This window comes from Scleropages formosus, chromosome 13 (assembly GCF_900964775.1).
Source record: "Scleropages formosus chromosome 13, fSclFor1.1, whole genome shotgun sequence".
In the NCBI taxonomy this organism is placed as follows: Eukaryota; Metazoa; Chordata; class Actinopteri; order Osteoglossiformes; family Osteoglossidae; genus Scleropages; species Scleropages formosus.
In genome coordinates, this window is record NC_041818.1 from 14074294 (window position 1) to 14090870 (window position 16577).

Here is a 16577-nt window from a genome sequence, read left to right on the forward strand (position 1 = left end):
GCAGAAGAGCTCGGAAGACATGTTGCTCATGCTTGTGGAAAAAAAAAAATCTCATACTTTTGACTAGTACTGTATACAATCATATTCTGAAAGAGTATGCCTTTTCAGGTTACACAAATTTGACTTTACGAGGAGTTTCTGGTGAAACCCCAACTTACGAAGCATTTCTTTGCATTTACAACACAGAATTAGGGTTTTTGTGTACCTCCTGACAGCTGACCAGAGCCAGGCCAGAATCACCATGTGGTCACCTTGGCAATTTTAGTTTGGCTTGTGCTGCATTAGGTTCTCAACCTCCATTACCTCTTGTTGGCTAATTTTACATATTATAATCTTAGTAATCATGGCCACCTCAATCTGGACTTTCCAAATGAAGTCAACTTTTTTGGTAAGCACAAATTCATTTGTACTATTTTCAGGGACTTCTTTCACCCATCACCTGTTCTGTTGTTCTTGCATTAAAGACTGAGTATTTTAAGTACGTCTGTTTTCTGAGTTTATAACTGCAAAGTATGTAATAGCTATTAAAAAACAGAACATGCACAGGTGGACAGCTGTACAGTACTGGTGAAAGAAAACTGCCTCGTTCACGTATGTTGATGATACCTATGATACCCAATGTTTACAACTGAAATAACTGTCTATTTGAATTGGATTTGGTGATATTTTAGCATAAATGGGTGTCAATTTTGGAGCACAGGCTTTGATTTGAGTTAGAAAAATCACCTTGTGGAGGGTTTTTTGGGAATCTATTACCTTCCTTAGGTGGAGGAAGACTATTACCGTAAATATCATAACTGTCAAATCTAGTACAGTACAGTTTATCCATAAAAGAAGAAAATACATGTAGTGAAATACAAAAAGAAGTGTAGCATAGCACAGTGATATATTTTAACAGTGTTTATTAGCACAGAATTTCTGTAAGGGATGTTTTTCAAGGCAGAGCCTTTCACTAGAGGTGAATGGAAGTATTATGTACTGTAGGACTCCTGCTGTTACCTGTGCTGGAGAGCTAGGAGACTCCTGCCGCAGTACCACTTGTACTCTGAACAGCGAATTGGGCATGGACTTGCTGTCGCCATTGATGGCCTTGGAGAGTTCCTGCAGGGACCTCTTCACATTGAGGCGCAAGGCTTCTTCAACCATGCGGTCCATTTTGTCTGTGTAGGCAACCCAGTGCTGTTGGACCTGGGGGGGGACAACAGATACACGTAAATTGCTTGCATTCATAAACACGCAGGCACAGGCATTTATATATACACGCACAAACCTCAGGTCCAGCGTTGCAGAAGGTCTTGTAAACATGCGCCATGATGGCTACAATGTCATCATGAATAGCACACATGCTCTGTAGCTGTGCCTGCCGGTGAGAAAGCTGGTCGGCCTCAAACTCCAAGTCACAATACACTGTCTTCCCATCCACATATACCAGGAGCTGCTCACTGATCTGTCGGCAGCCCTGAATGACAGCAAAGTTGGCTGACTTGTACTCATCCAGGATGAGCTGAACCTAGCCCAATGAAGGAGGAGAGTGGTTAGAGAGTAAGGACAAGAAAACAGAAGGAAAAGGGTAATAGTTGACATATAGCTTATTTGTGCTCAAACACAGTATCTCTATGTACTTCATATGCACTTCATATCTTCAGTGTACTTAATATGTACTTTTCCCGCACTAATTTGGAAGTTGCCCACAATTCATACATTTTATCATAAGGATTGGGTCATTTGAACAAAACCGTATCACAGAAATCCATTTCCTTTTTACTTTGTAAAGATACATTCTAGCTAAGTCATATCTGAAAAGGACTTAATCCATGTAGCAGTTTTCCATAATACTTCTCATTTGGGTCCCAGTTCTGGTCTTTTCTTGGTTTTTACTCTGGACGATGTCTGCCTTATTGAAGAGATGTTGGAGAGTGAGGGGGCAGGCAGATCTGTTTTAAGTCACTTCAGATCTGGTAAAGATATCCCTACTCCTACATGCAAAAGGTTGCAAGCTCTTGACTATGACTTGATTGATCCTGACACTGACTACGAAAAAACTTGATTTATATACCCAGAAGGCAGTGCTGCAATCCACGTGAACAAATGTCTGGATGCATTATGCACCTTGAATTGTCATTTTGCTTGTTATCTATCTTCATACATATGGATGCCAGGTTATATTTTTCACTGTAAGGATTATTTTTTACTGTGAAAACACACACACATCTATCATAGCTGTCTTATTAAAAGGCAAACGTCTGCAAAACTGTAGCTACTGTTTTAAATTTCTTTCAGAGCATACAACGGAAGATATTTCTAATAATACAGCTTATAAAAAAAATCCTGAACTTTCAGTTCCTATAAAGTTCAGCTCATTATAATAGGGAGTATATATATATGCAGCCCAGATTAATTGTACAATATTATGAAAATAAGTACTTGAAAAGTAATTTTATTTGTGTCATGTTCAATTAAAGGTGAGATAATGTGTACTGGCAGGCAGTTTTCATTGTTGATAAATGTAGGTAAAATGAGAGTTCTGTAAAATACATTTTAAAAAATTCCTTTGACAGCTTTGGTATGAAAATTAACACTGCTACCTGAACTACATTTCCCACAATTGTCTGCAAAAAGAGTGTCCGGTACTGGAAATAATATTCTCAACTTACACCAGATTTTTCTCTACACTCGTCTTTGACTGACTTTGGAAATAAGGGCACGTACTCCCTCACTCCAAGACTTGATCGGTTTCTGCTCTCTGGACAAAGCAGTGCTCAGATAAATCACTCTATAACTGCACGGCACACTCCTCTGTATATCACAATGATTTTCAGCAGACCATCTTTTATGATTTAACGCAACTCAGATGCTGTTTAAATGTACTCCTGTACAATACTTGATAGAAGTTATTAGCCTAACACAACAAGAAGGGATTGGCCCACAGTGTCTTCTCATCCAGTTCAGCACTTTTTCCAGTGTACACGGCAGCCAGCCGCTCTAACCTTGTTGGCATGCAGACGGCATTCATTGATGAAGAAGCTGGATGCTCCTTTAGATGACCACATGAGCTTGGAGATTCCAGGCTGTATCTGCTTGTCCAGGGAGCGAATTTGCTCCCGGAAAAGGCTGAGCTCATCAGTCGACATTGCACTGACGATCCTGGCAATAAATCCACACGTGAAACCATGACAAATGATAAAACACTGACTTTTGCTCACAGTGTTGAGCCTGCAGCACAGAAAGGTACAGTGTGCAGAGCTGATCAAGTGTCGAGCACAGGAGGGACTCTACGGTCAAATACTAACTACGAGCCAGAGTGCAGTACCAGCTACAATGAGAGTGTATAATGCAGTTTGAGCCATAGTAAGACAGATAGACTGTTAACAACAAATACAGTTACAACCACGAGGTGCAGACCTATTGTAGTCCCGAACCAGCAGCAGTACATTCTCCCGCAGGGTTCGCAACTCCTCCTTGCGCTGATACACGTTCAACACGTAGGGAGGAACTTCAAACTGCAACCGCTCCCAGTAGTGGATCTCATTGAACATAATCAGCAGGTTCCTGAGGTCCAGCACATTCATTTAATCTCACATTCAACGTGCAACAAGAATCCTGGGTCACATAAAGACCAATACAGCTTGTATCTCATAGAAGTTACAACCGTTCAAATAGGTCTTGTGTAAGAGAATGTAAAGCCGACGATTGTGTAGTGTAACAGCGCATCTGTATATGTGAGATGGCTGAGCGTGTACAGAACTGTGGGAGTTAACATGAAGCCTGTCTCATGTGTAGGTGTACAGTACATATGATGGAGTACGGACCTGTCAAAATTGACATCAAGCATGCCGGCCTTCTCCTTGCAGCGGACCATGAGGGGCTGGTCTAGTTTCTTGAGGCATTGCCTGTCCAAGCTCTGGCTCCATTCACTGAAGATCCTGAGCACTGTCTCATCCAGCTTCTGCACCAGTTGTTCATAGGCTTGGTACACCTCTTCGCTGTCAGCCTGGGACAAGAAGTGGGCACGCTGCAGCACCTACAAGCAGGCACACACACAACACCAGCGCTGTCTGAAAAAAGAAGCTTGAGTAAGAGGGGTGGGTTACAGAAATGCACCCCAGTATGCGACACTCCCAGCCTCAGACTGAATGCAGTGCCAGAGCTGACTAATAATTTTCCGTACAGCGTTAGCCGACATCTTAACTAGTTATAATTCTCTTAATTGGTGTTAAGTTTCTGCCTGCAGTAATTAAAAGAAAACAAACAAGATAAAATGTCTTCTAACACTGTGCAAAGAATCATTAGTCAGCTTTGGCAAAGCATTCAGTGACAGTCCCTGTAGCAATTAGCTGAGCAAATCCAAACCTTTTCTAGCACACATCTGTGGGAAATAGGAGTCCCATTTTCATTTCAGTATTTATAGTCTATGTGGGTGGGGGGGGGAAATCAGTGGTAGAGGGAATTTCAACCCCTAAAAAGGTTTCAGAGCAGCACAAAACACATAGCCAACTAACCAACTAACTGCATTGAGCAAAACAAGTGAAAAGTTTCTTTCCTTCTAAACAACTTTGAGTACAAGCACATGTGGAAGCCAGATTCCACAGTAGGCTTGGAGAGGCCTGCCCTCATGGTCCAGTGCCAGGGGTGTGCCTTTGCTGCTGTACACAGCGAACTCATACTTTGACAATCTAGAGAGCCAAAAATGTCATTCCACATTTACTTAGATAAAAATAATAAAAAAAAAAAAAAAAAAAATCCAGTGACTTGTGATTTGCTATAGTACCCCTATATAAGATTATCTTGATCACGCCTTTGCTGTGGGTATTTCAGAATTGTTCTGACTCTGATCCTTGAAAAAAGCAACTGCTGAAGCATACACCTCACTCTTTGTGAATTCCACGGCACACATAATGGGCAAAAATCTTTGAAGACTAAATTGTAGATCAGTCAGAAACATTGGTGCAGTACTGATAAAGCAAGGTAGATCCCAGAAAAATCCCAAATTGCTATACTGAAGCACTAGACTGACCTCATTCTACTATACAATCCACTTAAGATGCCGATCCTCTGATATCACACGTGAGCTACACCAAACCCCTCATTAGAGGTGGTTTTTCAGTATGAATTTCACTTTGTCCAAGTGGTTGAGCCCCCTGTACTTTGGACTAAAGAAGCCACAGTTCAGACAATGCTTGTCTAAATTCTACTGGGTTTTAAGTACTGATCTGAAATCACATAAACTGTGTTTTTGAAAAACATATCTTTTAATTGTGTCTAATTAGTGAAAATACCAGCTGCCAGAGGTAGCAGTTGGATGATCTCAGAAACAGATTATAAAGCTGTCAATCAAAGGATGGAATAACCTGTGGTGATGTAATGTGATAGCAAAATGTGGTCAAATCATGAAAAAATGATTCAATGCATGAAATGTATTTTGCAAAATAAACATTAACTGTAACGTTTTTGACTGGGACCCAATCCTGGATGTAAATTGCCTCATGGCACGGTGGCACAGTGAGTCATGCTGCTGTCTCACAGCACCTGGGTACTGCGAGAGGATGTGGGTTTGATCCCCGCTCAGTCTGTGTGGAGTTTGCATGTTCTCCCCATGTCTGTGTGGGTTTCCTCTGGGTGCTCTTGTTTCCTCCCACAGTCCAAAGACATGCTGTTCAGGTTCCCCATAGTGTGTGGGTGACACAGAGAGAGTGTGTTCCACTGATGTATGGATGAGTGACCTGTTGTAAGTAGTGTATCTAGCAGTGTAAGTCACCTTGGTGAATAATGTGTGGGCTCATAACACTACATGGAGTCCATTGGAAGTCACTTCAGAAAAACTGTCAGTTAAATGAATAAATGTAAATGTTTCACCTATCCTTTCAAGACAGGATGTGTATGGATTGCCATGACCCTGCATTAGACAATTGATAATGAATGGATGTTTTTTTTTTTAATTGATATTTTTTGTCCAAACAGATGTCTTTTGTTTTACTTGTGCATCTGTTTCTATAAACTTTTACCAGTAATTGTACACCAATTAAAGTTACTGTGCTTCCAAGCAATACCCATCACACATTTTGCTTGATAAAATAACCATGACACAGGCACTTGTGTTTTGTTTGTTACAGTTAACAAGAACAGTATGGTACAGTGTTAATGCAGCTCATGCACATTTACATTTTTTCATTTAGCTCACACTTTTCTCCAAAGCAACTTACAACATCATGCCACTAACAATAATCTATCCATTTATCACACACACACATTGGCTGAAACTGCTTGTCCCATACGGGGTCGTGGCGAACCGGAGCCTAACCCGGCAACACAGGGTGCAAGGCTGGAGGGGGAGGGGACACACCCAGGACGGGACACCAGTCCGCCGCAAGGCACCCCAAGCAGGACTTGAACCCCAGACCCGCCAGAGAGCGGGACCCGGCAAAACCCGATACACGGCTGCGCCCCCCTCTCTATCCATTTATGCAAACGGGTAGTTTTACTGGATCAATTTAGGGTACCTAAAGTAGTACCTTGGGTACTACAGCTGGAGGTGGGATCTGAAACTGCAACCTTTGAGCCCAAAAGATAGCAGCTCAAACAACTGCACTACCAGCTACCCCACAAAAGGTCATGTGGAGAATGTCGCTGGTGACCCCTAATTTCTGTGACATATTTCACATTTCTTATTCCTGTGACCAACACCAGCTAGGCCTGTGGTCACTCCACTGCATACCTCCACTGATCTCTCGATGCGGCGGCGCAGAGCTCGGGCCCAGTGCGCTAGGCTTGCCTGCTGGGCCATGTGGGTGGGCTTTTGAAAGGCTTTGCAGCTCAGTTCCATGTTCACCAGGCTCAGCTCCTTGCTCAACAGAACATACACATCCAAACTCTTTTTGTCAATGGTGCGCTTGATGGCCTAGGGAAATAGAGCAACATGAAGATATGGTGAGTTTTGGGACTGCCACAGTGAGGTCCACGTGCACAGTGTTTATCTGTAAAGAACAAAAGAATGACTAAGACTGAGGTCTTACTGATAATGTTAAAATTTAGGAATACAGATCCACATCTTCTAGAGTACAGGAAAACAAACACAGTTCACCTACAGATGCTTGTGGTTATTGTTCCAACCGCTAATCATTTATGCTCATTATTACATTAAATTTATATAGATGACCTCATCCCAAAGTGGATGAAAGAGATCTTGAAGGACTAGTTCTCTCCAGAGAAAGGAGAGCATGTCCAGAACCATATGTGGGTTACTGATAATGTGGACTGAAAGGTGTGGGATGTGGTGAGTGAAACCTCTCGAGCAGACAGGTACTGGAACACATCGAGCAACTGGACCCCCTCATCCACAGTGTTGACAGTCTCAAAAGCTGTACTGATCAGGTTCTGCATCATCACCTCCAAGTCCTTCACTGCTACACGGAACCTACACAAACAGAATCACTGAGCAAATATACAGAAGGACAGGCACACACATAATGCCTACATACGCACGCACACTCTTCTAGCAACTGCAATATATTGATTTGAATGACTTGATGTCGGGGTGCGGTGGCGCAGTGGGTTGGACCGCAGTCCTGCTGTCCGGTGGGTCTGGGGTTCGAGTCCCGCTTGGGGTACCTTGCGACGGACTGGCGTCCCGTCCTGGGTGTGTCCCCTTCCCCCTCAGGCCTTACGCCCTGTGTTGCCGGGTAGGCTCCGGTTCCCCGTGACCCCGTACGGGACAAGCGGTTCTGAAAATGTGTGTGTGTGTGTGTGTGACTTGATGTGCTTCTTCTCTTTGTTGAAACGTCTACCTCCTTCAACCAGCTCAGCTGTTTTCCTGGAAACTGCACACATAACCCCACGACCTCTCACGACTCCAATCCATCATCGCTATCAAAAAAACACACTCCTAACCCCCACTCTACCCCTGGACCAAAGCCCCACTAACTACAGGGGGGTAGGCAGCATCTGTCCTCAGGAGCACCAGGCCAGTTCAGCTGCTCAAGCCCCCATGGATCTTCATTACTTCATTTAAATGAATTAAATTGCCTGCTGTCTCCAAAGCTGCCCGTTGTTCAAGTGAAGGCAAAAAAGGGCAGGCAGAAACCCTTCGAAACTGACAGGATGCAAACGTCCACCCCTGGACTAGAGTTACAGATACGTTATTGCACACTAAGCTGGATATGTGGTTCAGAGCAATTTACAAACATCTGAAGTAAGTTTAATACATTTTTATGGATGACACGGTTAATACACTGCCACTGGTACCTCTACCTTGCTGGGTATCACTGACATGTTCACTGTAAAGCTCACTATTGTTTTCAGTCTACAATTAATCTTCCCAGCAGGTGAGGTAATTACTGGTGCCCTGAGCAGTGTGCTGCAGCGGGAGAGTGGGTGGACCCACCGGTTGTAGTCACTGTGCCAGGACGTGTTCTTGACGTCCAGGATGCCCTTGCGCACGCAGCGCAGGCCCTGCAGGGTCTTGGCGAAGGTGCCCTCAATCTCCAGCAGACTGCGGGTCAGCGTGGCACCCTGGCTCCCTGCGAAACAGGGTAGGGGCAGTTGTGTGCCATCCTCCCACCGGGCAAACTGCTGCTGGCAGTCACACACCTGTACCATGGGCATTGGAACAGCAGACCACAGGAGACCACCGGGAATAGGAACAAAAACAATGTCTTGTTAAAAGTGGAAAAAAAACTGTAACAGGAAGATAAAAACATCAGTTTAAAAATCAATACACACTGAAATTCACCATGGGCAAACACATCAGCTAAATAAAGAACAACAAAAATAATAATAGTAAATATATAACTGAGGATGTATGACATGAAGGTCTTAGTAGCGCAAGACCAGTCACCTCGAGCAAGTCCTTACACCTCTGCAAGAAAGCATCCACCAGAGCAAAGATGATGGACTGGTCTAAAGCCCAGCCTGCACTGGAGTACCTGGCGATGAAACAGTCATTTCAGACGTGTTCACAAAGTGCGGTTTGTAGCCAAACCATCTCTGTAACAGCTGGCTGAACTGAAACCAACACGTTTGTTAGTATCAACAGCCTGGTAACTATAAAGCAAACATTTATAATTAAAGAAGTTAATACACATGGCACAGTTGCATAAAATGCAAATATCACTTGACCACAGGGTATAAAGTGAACAAATGCAGCGGGGACAGGGCGGAGAAGTCCCGATTCCAGAGGAAGTCTGGTGTTTCCAGTCTCAGATACTGTCTGGTAGGACCACCTGGGCTCTTTGAAGTCTCACCGGCAGCGGCGGTAGGTCATTGTACATTTCCCACAGAGCGTCATTTATCAGGCTGGCAGTCAGGACAGGGGACACAGGGGCAGCTTCATTGTCACAGAGAAGCTCTCTGCTCTTTTAAGTCTTTGATGGTAAAATCTGATGTCATTAATTGTGTAATTAAATAACAGCTGGGCTGACATGGGGGAAAGAGATAGAGAGAGAGGACTGACAGAGACAGAGGGTTAGAGAAAGGGACAGATTGATCGAGAGAGGGAGAGGGCTGCAACAAGATGGATAGAAAGGGAGAGGGGAAGAGTGGGAAAGACCGAGAAATGGAGAAAGACAGAGCGCTGAAGACCAGTGAGATCACGGACAGCCAGGGGAAGGGCAATGTAGTGGCCAGGGGCCCCATTAATCAGAGCCGCTTGTTGTTGACAAGTCACGTCCGTGTTTGCTTGTGTCTGACGCTATGCGCACCTCATCGACTGACCCCGTTGTCCACAGAAACCAAATAAAGTACACACTTCCGTTTCACCTTGCGCTGATCTTGCACTTGTTTTACCACGGCGCTGAATGGAGACACTGGGCTATTTAGTGTGCGTTATTACAAGTGATCCAAGGAGAAATCAGAAGCAAAGTAATTCTATGCATTCCTATTGACACGGAATTGCTAAGGAAAAGGAAAAAAGAACTTTCACTGAGATTTTATGTCTGTTCATACTGGCATTGTCATTATAAGAAGTTTCTTGCTTTGAGAAGAGAAGCTTAGTAAAATATTCAGATGGGCCTCTATATGAAACTGTGTCAGTACTCTTCCTTGGGTACATGCTCTGATCACAGTCTTTTCCATCAAAAACATAAGCAATAAGCTGACAGATCTGCCTCCATTCTCAAGTGGGGTGGTATGAGTGGCTGAGGATTGTGCATAGTGCAGTGTGGGGTTGTGTACAATGTGACTGCATGTAGACTGGGGTTCTGTATAGCACTACGCTGATGTGTGCAGTGTGGGGTTATAATGTGTATATAAGCACTGCTAGTGTAGTGCCTTGCAATGTGAAGGCCCCCAGTTTGATTTCAACGGTTGCAAAGTATTCACCCTGAGTTGCTCCAGTAAGAATTCCCAGTACTGTGAAAGGGTAAACAGCTGCATGTTTATTAATGTACAAAACTATCATTATAAATTGCCTTTTGCAAGCTAAATATAGAAAAATAATACGTGCTTGTGTGCATTGAAAGGTGCTGTTCATACTGTGCTTGTGTGTGACAGCTAGTGTAATGTGCTGTCAGGTTCTGGATGGACCTGCAGCGTGTGGGGAGGTACGTCTATGTAACCAGGGATTCACGGCAGGTCAGAAGTTGGGGGGGGAGAGACGGCCCGGGGAGATGCTCTCGTTGTCTCAAAAAGCCCGCCCCTGTCTCACTATCGATCCCTTTAAGCGTCTCTTAATTGGGTCGATTGGGTCGATCTGTGCCAGTAGTCAGAGATGACCGGGAGACCTCTTCAGCTGTCGTGTTCTGCATGAGAAGCAGTAATTCTATACTGTGACATGGCCATTTTGTGGTAAAGTGGCTCATTTTGTGGTAAGACAAAGTAATTTTACTTAGCTTTGAATTTCACGTAACCTTTGTCATTTTTGTGGTCATAGTATAATGTCACAGCAGGTCCTATGCCTGGCCTTGTTATTTTATGTTAGGGAGCTACAGATTTACAGCAGGGAGCTGTACTTTAAGAATGCTGCTCAACTGAAGCAACTGTGTAATAGAATAATTTACAATTAGTTACATTAATTGTACAGTACAGTAATATACTATACTACACGTAACCCTCATTTAGAGAGGCGGCACAGTGTGGAGCTCTACTTTTCATGAGTAGTGGAGCAGCTGCACAATAGACGCTCTAAATGTACACTAAGGAGCCAAGCCCCGAGGCGAAGCAGCGGCTCCGAAGCGGCGTACTTGTTGTGAAGCTGGGAGGTACGAAGGTACTCTTCTTTCCAGGACAGGCAGCACCGGATGCAGTCATTGAGCGTCTGCTTGCTGGACACCACGTAGCCTTCGAAGATGCGGTCTAATGAGATTTCCTGGCAGCACAGCTGGATGAGTTCATTGCTCATCTGAGAAACCAAAAGGAAATTAAGCCAGACACCATTACAGTCATTATTGTCCCTCATGTTCTGTAGACAGAATATGACTTGCTGGCATACTGAAGTAAAAACGTGCACTTGTTAATGATAATAATAGGTCAACATCAATACAGCATTGACTTTCTGTCAGACCCTGACTGGGTGACACACAACGGTTCTCCAGCTTGGCTCAGTATTAATTGTAGTGCTGTGAAAAACAGGTTTTACAAAGTCATGACAAAGCTACAAATTCAGCTTCTAATTAGGAAAAACCGGGGGAACAGAATTGATATGTAAATGACAAAAAAGCCAATTTTAACAAAATGTGGAGCACACACTACAACATTAAACGGCTTAGGAGTTAACCACGTTCTTTTCTTCTTTTAGAAGACAACATATGTTCCCAAAAGTCTCAAGAGATTTCGAGACTCTTTAATAATCAGTTGCTTTTCTGAACATTCTGTTTTCTATCCACACTTTTTGTCAAACCCAGTGAAGGGCATCACATCTTGTTTTATAAGAAGAATTTGAGAGTTTTCAGTCCAAAAAGAAGCCTAAGTAAGTGGAGGAAAAAATGTTATTTCAGTGAGGAAAAAAAAAAACAACAACAGATGGAGTTAAACATATGAGCTGAGACAGAAAGTGACGGACAGGTCAGACGGGGTACTGTACGAATAATCCAACGTGGATAATATCAATAATAACAATTATTACCTTTATTGCTAGTCATTATTTCAGGTTTCTTGCTTTGAAAAGACCAGTGCACCAGAGTGGAATCTGGTGCCCTGCAGCACTCTGTGATTAAAAAACGTTATTAAACCAGACATTGGATTTTCCAGCACAAAAACAAACCAAAACAAATAAAAGCAAGGGAACCCCGAGGGAGGCAGGAAACAGTGGCAATGCAGACAGAGCCACTCTTACTCCAGTGGCCTTTGATTAGAAATTATCAGCAAATCTCAAAGCAGAAAACAAATTATGAAAGGAGGTTCTGCTTGAACTCCCAGAGCCCCGAATAAAAAAGCACACTGGGCTTAATGGCACAGGGGGAAAAATCCTCTTAAACCACCACAAGGACTATAAAATGCATTGCGAGTGGTGCATAAATAGCTGACCTCGCTCCTGTTTGCATTACATGAAACACTGTAACTTAAGATGATACCTCACAAGGGAGCGCAAATCCAAAAGGAACACAAATCCAGGTCACTGGAGATGCGATAACGGAGTCCTTTTAACTTACGGACCCCGCCGCCCTTTCTAGTCCATTTACATCCGCTTTTTCAGTACAGTGCTAAAAATCTATTGCACATACGGTACACACACATATCGTGTCTTTCACATTAAAAGTTGGCTCGGGCAATGAGGGAAGGACAAAAGTAGCTGAGAGAAAACTTTTCTCCAAGCCGGTGAAAATACAGTCCACTTGTAGCCTCTTGCTTTGAGCTCACCCTCAAAACAAAACTACAAAACCGCTGCTGCATCGTAAGTAATTTTAACCCACTTGGAGCTATGACATTAAAATACTCACAGCAGCAGCACACAAGAAGCATACTGATATATTCCCAATGGGAAAAAATGCTCCTCACATCCTGCAGAAATTTAGTAAAAGCACTGACAGTAATATGATTTTTAAGCTTGTGTAATTTCTCAATTTTGGCATCATCAGGCTCCACCTGGCAAGGGGTGGCTTCCCAGCTTACTTAGCAGCGAGTCAGGCGCACATTTAAGTGGCTTCTGGAAGTAATGATAGTCTCCAAGAAAGAAAGAAATGAAACGGGTAAAGAAACGAGAAAGAAAAATATAACAGGGCGACTGCGATGACAAAAGGCGGAGGTCAGGCGCTAATGAACTAAGGTTAAATGCTTTCACTCGCACTTGAGAAGCTGAAGGGAGGCATGAGATCAGCTTGAGGAATAAAGGCCTGTGGTTTTTCACATAAGGAGAGGGGGTGGCAGACAGGTGTGTGGCCATGTGACTGTCAGGGTGTGCTCTGAATAGCTGGGGTTGGTATCTGAAGTGATGAACAGCGTGAAAGAGGTGGGCCCTCTGCATGGACACTGCATGAAACTGGTAGACCAGTGAAACACCTGGTGGCACGCCTAAATGGCTCAGGCAGTGAAGGCACTGGTGCCAGTGCATGCTGGACCTTGTTGATGCCAAGTAGGCAACGGTGAGGAGGAGCTACTTGGCCATACTCCTGCACGAAGCTGGCCAACAGAACGGTCCTCAGCACACCTTACGGAACAGAGCTGTGATCCTCTCAGGGTTGTTGTAGAAGGGGGAGTTGACCCAGATGATGCGGACGAGCTTGATCAAGTGTGACAACTTGGGGGCCATGTTGCAAGGTTTGAGCTGGGCCATCTCCTCACAAGGATCCCGGAGCAAAGACAGGAAGGACAGGTTGGACTGCGCTTGCAGCGTACCATCCTGCACGCACACAGGCAAGAATTAGGACACAGGGCCATGAGCACAGATACACACGGATTCAGATACACAAACATCACCGCGCTATAAGATATTTACGATGATGAACCGCAGAGGCAAAAACTCCCTGAAGAAGAGCAGGGAGAGAAATATACATGACATGAAAAGGCACACACGGTGCAACATCAGCGTAAGCTATGTAGAGACAAATAAACAATGACACATAGAGTATGCACTATATGAATTCACTGTACAGAAAGAACTTGTGTTTCTTAACACTGACATTTTATTGGTCTTTTCAGGTCCCATTTGGTGATCCCATCTTGAATATTGGGCATTTTGATGTGAATGTCTGCGCACAAAATTCCAACAACGGGAATTTTAAAAGTGGAATTGACAACAGCCAATACTAATAAACACGAGTCCGGCTGCACTCATAAAACACTCCAATGTTAATGAGTTTTGGTTCTGATATGCTTGACAGCAAGCGCCATCAAACCTTCTAAACGAGCTGAGATTGCCAAGTCAGCCTTACCCATTAGACACGGCAGAGGCGGCTTTCTAGTGATGGGTGTGATAAGGAAGCGCAAATGTCAATTTTAAATAATTTGCGTCAATGGAGAGAGGCGCTTCCTGTATCAGTCTTAATTATATTATGCTTCGTTCACATCTTACAATGAATGTACCTGCTAAGCAGAGTTAAAACTATTAAGATTTGTGTCCCAGTCCTGTGCAGCTCTTCACGATGTCAGAAGAGAGACAGAAAGTAAGACCCCACCCCACTTCCTGGGCACCTGTATTTGCTTGGAGAGCTTGCAGAATGGGAGAACATAGTTTGACTTCGACGTCTGCAGGGTGGCCTGGATGTGGCGCACTCCAGGCTGCTGCAGCTGCCGGCTGATGCCTGACAGGTCCGCACAACGGTTTTTCCAGAAGGCGATCTCCTCCAGGGGCCCTGAGCTGTCATCCGTGTCCACCGCCTCCTGGGCGTTGAGTACTTCCCTGATCTGTCGTGTCCAGTGGATCATCACCGCTGGGTCAAGGAGGATGTGTTGGGGGAAGGAATAAAGAGAGGGGAAAAGGAAAAAGAAAAAAAAAGTTACAAGATCGGAAAGGAAGAGGTCAAGGGAAAGAAGGCAAAGAAGGGATACCAACAAAAAGATGGTGGGTAAAAGTGTTATAAGGAGAAGCATGCAGGAAAGAAGAGGCAGGAAAGGCACCAAAGGTTTAAATACATACATACACACACCTTCAGAACCGCTTGTCCCATGCGGGGTCGCGGGGAACCGGAGCCTACCCGGCAACGCAGGGCATAAGGCCGGAGGGGGAGGGGACACACCCAGGACGGGACGCCAGTCTGTCGCAAGGCACCCCAAGCGAGACTCGAACCCCAGACCCACCGGAGAGCAGGACTCGGTCCAACCCGCTGCGCCCCCGCGCCCCCCCGGTTTAAATACATCACGGACAAAATCACACTGAAATGTATTTGGAAGAATGTATAGAATGCAAATGTTAATTCCAGTACGGCCTCTTACTCTCCATTCTCTGCACCAGTTCCTTGTCCTTGGCAGCCACTTCTGGGCTGAACTGCAGCGCTTCCATGGGTACGTACAGCACGGTTTGCCCAACTAGCTTGAACCTAGTGTCTGGAACAGAGAGACACAACTGCATCAGGCGTGAGCAGCTGCCACAGAACCTCGGAGAGTATTTTTCCCCAAAGCTGCACCATGAGGTCACTGTAGACTCGGCTGGTGCTGTTGAATGGTGCAGGAAAAAGCACATTACATCTAATCATCTGACTCTTAAAGCACTGCAACAGAGCCTAAATTATTTAATTGCTTCCAGCACAAGTGTTAAATTTTAGGAGTACCTAAAAATAATTTGTTGTCTGAAACAGAGAGAACTGACACAAGAGGTGCCCTGGATTTTATCAGTCGCAGCTTCCATTTGCACACATTAGCTACTGAATATTTATTAATACTCAATATTTATTTATGGAAGGAGTTCTGCATTTTGCTTAAGGGCACAAAACGGGGGTCCAAAACAGGATTCGTGCTGTCAGCCTGCTGATTTCCTTTTCCATTTCACTAACCATCTTTTGCCTGCACGTGTAGCAGAGCGATGCTCAGCCACAGGAGCGCTCTGACAGGCCACACATTTCACATGTATTCAAGACCTCACAAAAAAACTGCACTCATACCTCTGCTCAGTGCAGGTCATCGTGCATCCCTTTCACTGTTTCCTTTCAGATTGTGAGGATGCACACTACAGGAGGCAATAACCCACACAGTACAGACGCTGTGTAACAGCTTGTAAAAGAAGGTCCATGCGGTAGCAACCATAATGTATTCTTTAGAAACTTGCTCTACGTTTATTCGGTAAATATCCAGCTGTAAACTGTTAACTCCGTTGCATCTGAACATCTGAAAATTATGCGTGCTCTGCTGTGGTGCACATCAAACACAAGATGAACGAAAAAACAAGTAAACTTCGAGCTGGACGCTACAGAAAACATGAATGAATGAGGCCCTGCTGCCAAAAACAATAGGTTAGAACAAGGACTGGCAAAGAAAGAGAAGGAAATGGTAGATGTGTCACCACTTACACACACACACACACCATCTGAAACCATTTGTCCCATACGAGTCGCTGGAGCCGGAGTCTAACCCGGCATCACAGAGCGTAAGGCCGGAGAGGGAGGGGGCATACCCAGGACGGGACGCCAGTCCATCACAAGGCACCCCAAGCGGGACTCGAACCTCAAACCCACTGGAGAGCAGGACCCACGCAAACCCAGTGTGCCACCACACCCCCA

At 44.5% G+C, this 16577-nt stretch overlaps 1 protein-coding gene across 1 annotated transcript in view; it reads right to left on the reverse strand.

Moving 5' to 3' along the window:
* The window catches only part of dnah2 (dynein, axonemal, heavy chain 2), an 84752-nt gene that overhangs the window by 63733 nt on the left and 4442 nt on the right, over positions 1 to 16577 (reverse strand). Inside the window, exons 6-18 of the mRNA XM_018744434.2 lie at positions 15298 to 15408; positions 14557 to 14795; positions 13574 to 13765; positions 11172 to 11329; positions 8831 to 8918; positions 8378 to 8583; positions 7282 to 7411; positions 6713 to 6895; positions 3810 to 4021; positions 3403 to 3549; positions 2988 to 3144; positions 1271 to 1510; positions 1000 to 1188 (exon numbers count right to left, since the gene is read on the reverse strand). Of these exons, the coding sequence (XP_018599950.2) occupies positions 1000 to 1188; positions 1271 to 1510; positions 2988 to 3144; positions 3403 to 3549; positions 3810 to 4021; positions 6713 to 6895; positions 7282 to 7411; positions 8378 to 8583; positions 8831 to 8918; positions 11172 to 11329; positions 13574 to 13765; positions 14557 to 14795; positions 15298 to 15408 (2252 nt within the window). The remainder of the gene's footprint in view (positions 1 to 999; positions 1189 to 1270; positions 1511 to 2987; positions 3145 to 3402; positions 3550 to 3809; positions 4022 to 6712; positions 6896 to 7281; positions 7412 to 8377; positions 8584 to 8830; positions 8919 to 11171; positions 11330 to 13573; positions 13766 to 14556; positions 14796 to 15297; positions 15409 to 16577) is intronic.